The sequence below is a fragment of the Nycticebus coucang genome, chromosome 3 (genome assembly GCF_027406575.1).
Source record: "Nycticebus coucang isolate mNycCou1 chromosome 3, mNycCou1.pri, whole genome shotgun sequence".
Taxonomy (NCBI): Eukaryota; Metazoa; Chordata; class Mammalia; order Primates; family Lorisidae; genus Nycticebus; species Nycticebus coucang.
This window is the reverse complement of record NC_069782.1, coordinates 20,104,335-20,116,958: the sequence shown is the minus strand read 5'-3', so window position 1 is coordinate 20,116,958 and position 12,624 is coordinate 20,104,335. Positions and strand designations below refer to the sequence as shown.

Genomic DNA, 12,624 nt, shown 5'->3' with positions numbered 1-12,624 from the left:
AGGAATGAAGTTGGGTATAGCTGGGTTGGAAGAGCCTGCATTCAGGCTCCACAAAGGCAGTCACAAGAGCGGTCTTAGGGTCAAGGGTTAGCTCCCAGGCCACTGGGAAAAGTCACCAGGGAAGATGTGAAGTGGCCTCAGCAAGCTGGATAGTCTTTTTTGGGGAAGTGGCCATCTAGGATTCACAGCCTGGGAGATAGGAGTGGGAGATGGGAGTGGGTTTCACACTTCTTACTCTTCCCTTGCCTTGTGAATCTCCTTTCAGGATTTGGGTGCAAGCAGTTGCCCAGACTAGCTGAGCTCACTAGCAATGGTGCCATGGGCTGGGAGCTTCCCTTTCGAGGATTCCACTCTGGACTGAAAGCATGAGTTTCCTATTGGGATGGGTGCTCTGCAAGTGTACTAGGGCTGTGACTCACACCATATTCTTCTTTTAGCTCTACCCACATGGGCTCCCTCCCCTTCCAAGATTAGTTTACAGATCTCCCTTCTGTGCCCTTGAGTAGTAGATTTAGCCTGTTGGCCAGTCTTCTTGTCCCGCATTTTAATCCCTGACCTTGCCCAGGAGGATCACACTGGTCCTGAGTTTCCTGTGGAGTGCTCAGCAGGCTTTATGTCCCTCTGCTTGGGGGACGCCCTGCTCTACTGGAGCAACCAGGTAAGTAGCACCAGGGAGGGCTGGTGGGCAGCCAGCTTAGAGACAGAGCTTGGTGTGCTGCAGGCCTTTAAGAAGAAAGACATGGTGAGTGCACCAATAGAGGGGAAACAGCCTCTTCTGAGAGTCCTAGCTCACTTGTTCCTTGGGGCACCTGTGCTGACTCAGGTGAGAACTGGTGCTCTGCAGCAGTGGCTGGGGAGGGGAAGGATGAGAGGAGTCCCAGTGGGGGAAGTCTGGCACTCTGTCCCCTTCGTCCCTCTTGTTGGAAGGCAGCCTGGCTAGAATGCTCACTCTCCGAGAGCACATAGTTCCTCTGGGACTGGTCCCCTGTGGCCACTGCAGTCTGGGTAGGAGTTCTGGAATATTTTTGTGGGAATCAGTGATATGAAAAGTGAAGGGCTGAATCTGCCTGAGGAGGAGGAAAGCACACGGTGGGGAGTGCTCACCATTGCCTGACTCCAGTCTGTGGTGAGAGGGAGGGAACGCAAGGGGGCTGGTAGTCTGGTGCTTTAGTTTCAGTAAGCTCCCAGTTCACTGGTGGCAGCAGCTTTGGGGCTCCTGAGGGTGGAGAAGCTCTCCAGCCCTCTGCCAGAGGTGTGAGGGAAACAGAAACAAAACCCCCTCCTGCTGTTTCTACAGGGCTCCAATTTACTTGGAGGTTGATCTCTGCTGAAATCTTGTTCCTTCTTATTCTGTTCCTAAAATCTCCTGTAGGTTCTTACACTTTTTGCTCAGAATTACACCTGAGTCATGTTTTTTTTTTTTTTTTTTAACTTTCCCTTTTTGGGCAGTGCCTGTGGCTCAAAGGAGTAGGGCGTCAGCCCCTTATGCCAGAGGTGGCGGGTTCAAGTCCAGCCCTGGCAAAAAACTGCAAAAAAACAAAACAAAACAACTTTCCCTTTTTTCTAAGATGAACATCTAGTCAAGGATCTTGCCTCACCCTTCTAGGATAACTTCTGAATACCTAGTAGAGTTGTTAGTTTGTCTAATGTTGAAGATATTAATGATGAAGGTATTAATTTTATAATTTCATGGAAAGCAGTCACAGTAACTGCAGCGGACTGTTAGATTTGAAAATAACCAAACAGTGACCTAACAAATAAGAAGAAACAGGTTTTAAAACTGTATTACATATATCACCACCCTTCTCCCCAAAATAATTATTTTATTTTGAATAGTGGAAGAGGAAGAAAATTAACATTTTTAATTATCTACTATCAGGTGTTATTTAATTTGTATAATCTCATCTTATAACCAAAGAAACGGACTCAGAAGGCTATCAGTAGGTTACCCAATATCACACAACCAACTAGTGCTCTTAAGTAGGCCTTACTTTTCTCTAAAGATAACAAAATACTCAGTTAATTAAAAGTATAAAGTTTATTTAAAATTTTGATTGTAAAAATAATTTTGCTATACCATACCAAGTGCATGTGCTCTAAAAATATATATAACTTGCTTTTTCTTATTTTATTCTTGTGAAATACAATCCTTATGTTCATCAGAGAATTAAAGCATTGAACATTTTGAACTTCCTTCATATATTAGCCAGCTGGCATGTTTTCCTAGCAAAACATTTTCTGATTTGACCACAGACTCTCTTAATCAGTTGTTACTGGTTCGAATAATAGAATATGCTGTCATGGTGGGCACCTGATCATGAAAACTGATATCTGGAGTGCATTTTTATTTGGATTTAAAATGTTTTTACAATCCCAGTATAAACATTGTTAATCTAGTCAAAACCTTTTCTTACAAGATCAAGAGTTCGCATAGTTTTACTTTAACTAGTTATAGTCAACAAGGGGCGAGAATAAATTGTACAACAAAATCTTAATTTATTTTAAACATGGAGGATGTTATGCTAAAAACAGTTTTAGGAGGTTTTAAGAGAAAACAGTTTAATTTTGAAACTTTTAAATAACTGGATTTATTTAATTTAAATACCATTTGGAAATTTTCTGGTGTGTGAGCTTTGTGGGATTGGTAAGTAAAGTATACAGTTTTCTGTGCAATGCTGGGAAATTGTAATCCTGTCTTACACTAGGTAATGACCCAAGGTTTGAGAGTTCCTGATATTCTCCTGCTTGTTCATTAAAATAGTTTCATGAATTATCATTAATTTTCATATTCATGATATAACCCCCTACTTTAAAGACAATAAGGAAAATTTTCTTAGTTGTGTCTATATAGATTAGTAAAGAACTTTTTTTTTTGGAGACAGAGCTGGGGTTGAGTGCCATGGTGTCATAGGTCAATAGGTCGTTGCTTACAGCAACTTCCACCTCTTAGGATCAAGAGATCCCCTTGCCTTAGCCTCCCAAGTACCTGGGAAAACAGGTGCTCACCATGATGCCTAGCTAATTTTTCTATTTTTAGTAGAGATGGGGTCTCATTCTTGCTCAGGCTGGTCTTGAGCTCCTGAGCTCAGGCTATCTACCTGTCTTGGCCTCCCAGAGTGTTAGAATTACAGGTGTTAGCCAGTGCACCTGGCCAAAAGCTATTTTTTTAAGGCAATTTGTACACCTTGTCTTAAATTTGAATAGTGGCTAGTCAAAGTGGCTATTTATTATAAAAAATAGAAAAATACAGATTTACAGGTGTTAAATATATCGCTTGGTGCCCATAGCACAGTGGTTACAGCGCCAGCCACATACACCAAGAGTGGCGGGTTCGAACCTAGCCCTGTAAACCCGGTAACCTAGCCCGGGTTCGAACCCAGCTAAACTGCAACAACAAAAAAAAAATGGCTGGGCATTATGGCGGGCGCCTGTGGTCACAGCTACTTGGAAGGCTGAGGCAGGTGAATCACTTGAGCCCAGGAGTTTGAGGTTGCTGTGAGCTGTGACACTATGGCACTCTACCCAGGGCAACAGCTTGAGACTCTGTCTCAAAAAAAAAAAAATAAAAAATAAAATAAAATAAATAAATAAAGGTGTTAAATATAGAGGGTGCCAAAAAATATGTACACTTTTTTTTTTGCAGTTTTTGGCCGGGACTGGGTTCGAACCCGCCACCTCCGGCATATGGGGCTGGCGCCCTACTCTTTTGAGCCACAAGCGCCACCAAATATGTACACATTTTAAAAAAGGAAGAAACTATTAAATTTGTAATACTGAAGTCACATCTGACTTCTGCAATTACAAGAGGCTGTCAGTGTGACTTGTATTCATCTTTTGTTTTTGGTATTTACTGAATATATAATTTTAATGCAGTTTTCTCCATTTTTTAATGTCTATAAATTTTTTGGCACCCTCTGTATATAGAAAATAGTAGGGGCGGCACCTGTGGCTCAAGGAGTAGGGCACCGGCCCCATATGTTGGAGGTGGTGGGTTCAAACCCAGCCCCAGCCAAAAACCGCAAAAAAAAGAAAAGAAAATAGTATATTATTTGAATGTGTTTGATTTCATTCTATTCTTTGTTGTTGCAATTTATTTCTAGTGAACTATAGTCCTATTTACTCACTCATTTTCAATTTTTTTAAATTAAAAATGTGTTTTTAGAGACAGGGTCTCACTCTGTCCCTCAGACTTTGACATCATTTTAATTGTGAACTCAATTAGCTCTAATTAAAATTGAATTTGTATTTTTAATCTCAATTGTTAGGCAGGAGTACAGTGGCCCACTGCAGTCTCAAATTCCTGGGCTCAAATCATCCACCTGTCTCACCCGACCTGTACTAGCTAGGACTACAGATAACGCACCATTGCACTTGGGTTTTTCTTAAAATTTTTTTGTAGAGCTGGATTTTGCTATGTTTCTTAGGCTAGTTTTTAATTCCTGCCCTGCCCTTCCAAAGTGTTAGAATTACAGACGTGAGCCACTGTACCTGGCCCATATTTCAATGCAATTAATGGACAAATCTTGCTGTTAGCAGAAATTATTAATATATTAAAGAAACCTAACTATGAAAGGTAGTAACATGACATCTCACAAAATCATATATAGATGCTCAAAAGCATTCATTATTCATGCTGCATTTGAATGGAGTAGTTAGAATTTTTTTTTTTTTTGGAGACAGAGTCTCACTGTGTCTCCCTCGGTAGAGTGCTGTGGCGTCACAGCTCACAGCAACTTCAAACTCTTGGATTTAAGTGATTCTCTAGCTTCAGCCTCTCAAGTAGCTGGGACAAGAGGTGCCTGCCCCAACGCCCAGCTGTTTTTTTGTTGTAGTTGTCGTTGTTTGGCAGCCCTGGGCCAGGTTCGAACCTGCCAGCCCTGGTGTATGTGGCCGGCACCTTAACCACTGAGCTATGGGCGCTGAGCCAGTAGTTACAATTTTTTACTGAATTAGGGCTGATTTTTTAGAAGGCAGTATTATTAATATCTGGAATATTCATAAAGAGCAGAATACAGTCAATAAAAAATAAACCTTCAACATGTCTACTTAGAGTTTATCATGTGGATGTCGAATGAGAGTCTTTAAAGAAAGCTCTATATTAGATAAAATATTGACATGCAAATATGTTGGTAACATTAGTGGGTCTCAAAGCAACTGCATGTCACTGTAGCTAGACTACAGTTTGTTTTATTTCTTTTGATAGACAGTCAAAAAAGAAGGAAAAGGAATGTTTTCACCTCATTAGTACATCTGACAAGTTATACAAAGAAACTCTTCTATGGCTTTTTAGCACTTGTTACAGTTTCATGTGTCCATGAGCAGCAAAGAATCAAAATTATTCTCCAGCCCAAGGTTTTAGCACTGATATTTTGCTTTTCATATAACTAATGAAATGAAACACAATGTAAGACAATACTCTCTGACCATATTTTAAGACAAATACTTGTAACTTTATATTATGTGGGAATTCACTATGGTATTGACTATATTTTACTTTTTATTTATTTTTATTTTTATGTTATTTTATTTATTTTTTTATTTCATTTTATTTTTTTAGAGACAGTCTCACTTTATCACCCTCCGTAGAGTGCTGTGGTGTCACAGCTCACAGCAACCTCCAGCTCCTGGGCTTAGGCGATTCTCTTGCCTCAGTCTCTTGAGTAGCTGGGACTACAGGCACCCACCACAATGGCCTGCTATTTTTTTGTTGCAGTTTGACTGGGCCTGGGTTCGAACCCACCATCCTCGGTATATGGGGCCGGCGCCCTACCCACTGAATCACAGGTGCTGCCCTGATTATATTTTAAATAAGAGGTTAAAAATAGGTTAGCTAAAAGGAACTAATATTAACAAAAATCAAAGGATTTTCCAATCAATAGTATTTAAGTACAACTGACTGCCCACCCATTCTTCCACTTTGGGTAGATAAAATGTAATGAAGTTCAGGAAATAGGACAATGACCATGTATTTGCCAATTTTGTCATGTGCAAACTTGCCTTAGTTGTTCATATTTTATAAAATCATCAAAACCTTTTTCTTGTATATTTAGTTTTTGAAATTATTTCATTGTTTAAAACTTGGATGTTACTTCAAAGCCAAAAGAATGCAGTATAGATTTTACTATAACAAAATGTAATTTGTATTTTTTATGTCAATTTTAAGTTATTGAATATTCTGGCAATCAACTTTATCTTTCTTTTCTTTTGGTATCATCCTTTTCAGCACAGGGGAGAATTTACAGTCTCTCTCAGTGATGTTATATTGACCTGGAAATACTTAATACATGAGAAATTGAACTTACCAGTTGAAAATATGGAAGTGCTTGACCATTATGAGGACGTTAAGAAGAACTATGATGATTTCCTGAAAAATAGTAACATGTTAGATCTGATTGATGTTTATCAAAGATGTAGGATTTTGACTTCTAATTGTGAAAATAATAACATTATATCTCCTGTAAGTATTTTTAAAATAATTCATCTAGATTTATTTTGATTTTAAACTTTAGTATCACCAACTTGATCTCTGATACTTTTGTTTGTTCTAGGAAAATTTTCACTGAGGAAAAAATAGACAGGAAAATATATCCTTAGATTCATTTCTCAAAAACATACTAACTATAAATTCTAGTTGGTGCTAAAAGTGTCTTTAAAGATATATATCAGAATATTCCAAACAGTTCTGAATTTTCTGATACTGAATTTTCATGACTCTGATAAGTTTTCTTTTTTTCTTTTTTTTTTTCTTTTTTTTGTAGAGACCGAGTCTCACTGTACCGCCCTCAGGTAGAGTGCTGTGGCGTCACACGGCTCACAGCAACCTCTTAACTCTTGGGCTTATGCGATTCTCTTGCCTCAGCCTCCCGAGCAGCTGGGACTACAGGCGCCCGCCACAACGCCTGGCTATTTTTTGGTTGCAGTTTGGCTGGGGCTGGGCTTGAACCCGCTACCCTCGGCATATGGGGCCGGCGCCCTACTCACTGAGCCACAGGCACCGCCCAGTTTTCTTTTTTTCTTATCTTAGCTTTAATAAGGCAGGAATTATGAAGAATTAAGGCTACATCAATACAATTCTTGGAACATGGTATTTCAACATTGCCCCTTTTCCATTTACTCTCTACTTAGAATTCCTGTAAGAAACATGGCATCAGGGCACATATAAGGCTTTAGCAGACATGATAGCCCCTGATCTCAGTCTCAGAGATCTGTGAATCCTACAGGGAAGGTCAACAAATGTCTTCTGTGAGGGTACCCAGACTCCCTGAAGTAGTTGAAATGATGGGCTTACTTCCTATTGGTGAGGCTTGGGAGGACACAAGAATTTTCCTTGGCCTGAGTTGAGTGATTGGCAGCCTTTTCTCCACTGCTGCTCAATAGGCATGGAGACTGTCCCATCTTCTATAAGATACCTCAATAGTTTGATCTGAGCCCCAAAGAGCCAATGAAGAAAAACAACAAACCGACTCAGGGTTGCCAGGAGCTGGAGAAGAATGAGTCATCTGACAGCACACGTGCCCAGCAAAACAGAGCCTCTCTGGGTGGAATGAGAGCAACTTCAAACATAAAAATACTAAGTATTTAAGGAAATTCAAGGATATCAACCAACGTAAAATTTTCTAGACTTTATAAAAAAAAAGAAGAGGATTCAGCTGCTGAGACCTGAGTTCAGGGTGTTGGGGGTGAGTGGGTGCTGCAGCTGCCCAGAGCTGGAAAGTGATAAACCCAGAGGCATATGTTCTTGGGTTGAAGCCCTGTGAACATTAGAGCCCTTATTTTGTGATGAGACGTATGTTTTGGTGAGTTATTTTAAAACTTTGCAATCATTAAGAAGAAAAGTGTTTCATTGGACTTTTATTAGTTCAGTTTGTAACTACTCTTCAGATTTATTCATCAGTAGTTGTGTGTGTGTGCATACCTACATAATCTTAGATCCCTTAGAATTAATGAAATAATACAAAGATGTTGATTAGTATGGCAATCTTTGAAAGTGAGGATCTCTTTGTAAATTTTTTTTTCATGGAAATTATTATTTTGTTTGAAATATTGTGCTGCTTAGAACACTAGATTTACTAACATACCTTCCAAAGTGAAGCATCTCTTGGGGGCTATCTGTAGAGCGTGGTTTTTGAGACAGAGATCAAGCTTTTGTCCTGGGTAGAGTGCCATGGCATCAGAGCTCACAGCAACCTCCAACTCAGGCTCAAGGGATCCTCTTGCCTCTGTCTTTCCATTTTTAGTAGAGATGGGGTCTCACTTTTGCTCAGGCTGGTCTTGAACCTGTGAGCTCAGGCAATCCACCAGCCTCGGCCTCCCAGAGTACTAGGATTATAGAAGTGAGCCACTACGCCCACCACTTACTAGTTTATATACTTATAATTAAATTTCATGAAATCACTTATTATGAGTCATTAACATATAAAAGGGAAGGCAGACAAATTTTTCTTGACTCACTGTGAGTTAAGACTCTTCTTTGTCTTTAGTTTTTCCTCTTTCAAAAAACTTAAAGGCTGAAATTAAATTTCCAAGGTCATTTTTAAATTTTAAACTTGTAAAACTTGGTGAGTACATGTGCTATTTGAAATGGATTAAAACATTTTATTATGAAGTTTAATTACCATGTATACTTAATGACTACCAACAAATGTCATGTAATACTCTGGGTAGTGGAACTTCAATGACATTGAATAGAGTGCAGTGTGAAGTACTTTTTATAGTAGGAATAGCATTTTATTAGTAATACTGTATATTTCCTACAGATTCAACTACGGGATTTTCTATTTGGCAAACAGTATGCAGTAGGTGCTGAAACTGATCTTTATGTGCCAGTATCACCAATGGGTAAAGACAACCAGGATAATGAAAAGGTACCAATAAATTGTGATTAAATTAAAATACACTATGTTCCTTTCAAATCATTATGAATTTGGTAGTATGTTAACATTAATATTTGGGGTTTTTAAAAATTTTTGCAAGTTTTAAAATTTCTTTTCATTTTACAAGGTATTTTTGGAAGTCAGTATATTTCTAATCAATTTCTAGAGTGACTTTTTTGGGTTATAGTCTTGAAAAGATACATAGTAGAATTTCCATAGTTGACCACTTTTCTGTATTGACCACTTCCTTAAGATGACCTAATTTTCCCTTGGGTGGTTGACTTATAGTCTATTGTGCTTACTAATGCCATGCTAGAGTCTTTAAATAGATGAGTGGAATGAATTTGAGAAACAACATTTTTATTTCCTTATTTTATTTTACATTATTTTATTTTTCCTAAGACACTAAAATATTTCTTTTGAAATTCTGAAGTAATGAAGAGAAAGATAGAATAAAGGCTCAAAAAGAAAATCATCAGTTAAATAAAATATTCCACCAATATAGTAGTTTTAGTCCAATCTTTCTTTTTTTATTATTATACGTAAGTTGTTATGTGTTGGGAAAGAATGTAAAAAAAATACAAATTGTTAATCTTCTAAATTTAGTAAACCTGACTTTCTTCAAACTGCGATTGAATATCTGTATTTCAATAAGAATTAAGAGATAGGGGAAAAAAACTTGGAACTGCCAGAAAGCTTAAAGTAAAACTGTCCAGTGTCTAAACAAACATTGCAAATACTTTGTGGTATGAATAGTATCAGTTTATTAAACAAATAAACAGAACAGTATCCTTATTTTTGGTATCTTGGTAAAAGCTTCAATCTTGTGGAGTTTTTCAATTTAGGCCCTTGCTTCTGGACATGACAACTGTACTTATGTGGACTACTTTTCCAGAGAGCCTCTTTAAAACCCACTTACAATTACAAGAGCAAGGAAACCATAACAGCCATGTTATCTGACCATAATGATAGGGATAGATTTCCAATTGCAGCCATGAGTTAAAATAAACACTCTAACTGTGAGGACTCCAAGATGTTTTTCCCTGATGTTTGCTCAGCATTAAAGACCAGAAGGACAGAATTTGGTATTCTTAAAGAGCAAGTGTTAGACATGGGAGCTTAAGGAATAAGCTTATACCCAGTAAGGATCAGGCATATATGAACTAGCTGTCATTATTTTCAACAGCAGAAGTACAGTGAAACAAATTGCTTTAAGTTAAATGTAGGAAATGTAAAAAATTTCCTCATTACAAGGCAAAAATCACTTTTTCTCTGCTTTGATTTTTGGCAAATTGTGTTACGGTTGTACTATGAAGTTAGAATGGAAAGTTTTTTTATAGACCATGTGAGTTACTGTGATTTACTGTGAAATAATGACAATTTGAAATTACATTTGAAATATAGGCAGAAAGCAATATTATACCTTATTTTACAAAAATTTAGGCCAAATCTTGAAGTCTATTTTCACTGGGTTGTACCTTAAAGTACTTTGATTTGTAAGATAGTGTAATAAAAAAATTAGCACCTATTTGATTCTAGGTAAGTTTTTAGTTAATAGATTTTTAATTTTGAACTTTTTAAAAAGGTCAAATACATGTATTAATTTTTCTTTCATTCATCATTGAACAAAAACCGATTGAGAGCCTATTAACAAAAATAAATAATCTGCTATAATACATTCTTTTAGGCCCTCAGGGTTACATTATTTACTCTCAGAGAACTCATAAAGTAGTAGAAGAATTAAGAAATAAATTTTTAGAAGTTCTTGAAACCTATGTGGAGAATTATAATAGGGTAATATGCAGGTATCATAGGATGATATAAAAGAGTACTTGAATATGTACGACATACTGGGAAATCAGGGAGTTGCTCTGAAAATGTAACATTCAACTAGTATCTTTAATATTTAAGAGAAAGAGTTTCTTAGGGTTAATCTTTTTTATTTTTATTTTTTGCCTTTGCCAAAATAAGATATTATTTTGAAAGTCATTTGAAAGTCTAAGGAAGGAGCTCTAAGACGCAATGGATATTAATCCCAAATCCTTATTCTTTTCAATCCCCACCAATAGTCTCTGTCATGCCCCAAATTTGTTTTCTTTGGTAATTCCTATTTTTAGCTTTCTGAAGAAGAGATCTTTTTCTATAAGCCGTGTTCATAGCTTTTTTTTTTTTTTTTTTTTTTTTTTTTTTAGTAGAGTAGAGCTCTACTTCTAAGAAACTGTGTGTTAGTTGGAAATGGATTTTTTTAAAAAAAATCAAGGTGGATCTAATATGTTCAGTGAAAGGGGTAGGGATGTTGCTCAAAGATGAAATAGAAAGGTTTTCTAGCATATGGTTATTATCTTGCTGCAACCAGAAACCCACATGTGGAAATGGAATCCAGGAATACAGTCCTACGTGAAGTTTTTTTGTTTTTGCCTTGGTCCTCCTGTTGAAGTCTGGCACAACCGTCAACTCCTCCTCAGTACTATGATTGTGAAAGGAGGCTTTGTAAATTTCAGCAGTTTTAATGTTGACAGCAATGCTATAAATTATTGGAGAGTGGCTTTCATTTTCTCCCTGGTCATTTAATTCTGTCACACATAATGCTACTAAATAAAATGTCATCTCATTGTTGAAATCCCTGAGAAGTTGATGAGTATGTTTTTGTGACAACTGCCTGTTGTCACTGAAGCCTCCCACAAGGTGTACGTCAAGCTTTCCATATTGAACATGGTGGGAAAAGGATTTGATGGAGTTCATGATCAAGGGGACTTCAGGTTTGGTATAGGTTTCATGCAATGTGTTAAGCAGGTAGCTGTATTACCTGTGTATCTCAGGACCACAATGTGACAGGATGACATTGTCAGAGCCAACAATGGAGATCAAGACATCTTTTGGGGAAATAACTGCGAAATATCTTTGCTGACATGCAGAAGGCCCTGTAGGCCCACTCTTTGAACAAACTGACCTCTAGAAGTCTGGTTCTTTCTTCCAGAGGTGGATAAGCTTGAACAAGTTCCCTGGTGCCCCTCAACAAGGAGTGGAGGTGACTCCCTGGCAAGAATATGGAGGTGGTAACCTTCCCAATCCTGGGCTGCCTGCCACCCCTGCCCTGCCCTTTGGGCCGAGGCCAGGGTTAATCTTTAAACTTTTTTTTTTTTAATTTAAGTTTGGTTAAATTATATCTGAAATCCTACTTAAAGTAAAACCTTTTTCTATCTAGTGATGTTTTTAAAAAATTGGCCCTGACTACCTTCTGCTTTTCAAGAATTGTTTTTCATATGGAAATTAAAATAATACAAAAGCAGGTTAGCTTTAAAATTACTTTTAAGATGTGTATGAACTTGAAACTTGTTTAATGATTATCTAAGTAGCTTCTTAATGTTTTGTAATTTTCTAGTTTTTCTTATGTTTCAAAATTTTAAATGTGATTATATAGAATATGAAGCAATTTTAATTTTGATAAGGAAAATATCTTCTTAAGAGTTTGCAGATGATAAATTACTGGGACTTTAGCTAAGTTACTGAGGGATTTATAAATTTCATATGTTTTAAGAGTCAACTGAGTTCAGAATTTGTGAGTCCAGTATCTAAAGGAATAGGCAAGAAGAGGATTTCAAGTGAACAGTCTGGCAGTAACATTTAAGAACTAGAAAAAACAAGATTCAGAGCAGAAGGTAGGGTAGAAGTAGTTGAGAGGGTAAAAATAGTAAGATAATTCCACACAAGGAATTTAATTGTAATAAAATCCAATTTATTATCTTTTTCC

General features: G+C 37.3%; 1 protein-coding gene across 1 annotated transcript in view; it reads left to right on the top strand.

Moving 5' to 3' along the window:
• The window catches only part of PARPBP (PARP1 binding protein), a 76,124-nt gene that overhangs the window by 34,272 nt on the left and 29,228 nt on the right, over positions 1 to 12,624 (top strand). The window contains exons 3-4 of the mRNA XM_053582966.1: positions 6,224 to 6,457; positions 8,757 to 8,864. Of these exons, the coding sequence (XP_053438941.1) occupies positions 6,224 to 6,457; positions 8,757 to 8,864 (342 nt within the window). The remainder of the gene's footprint in view (positions 1 to 6,223; positions 6,458 to 8,756; positions 8,865 to 12,624) is intronic.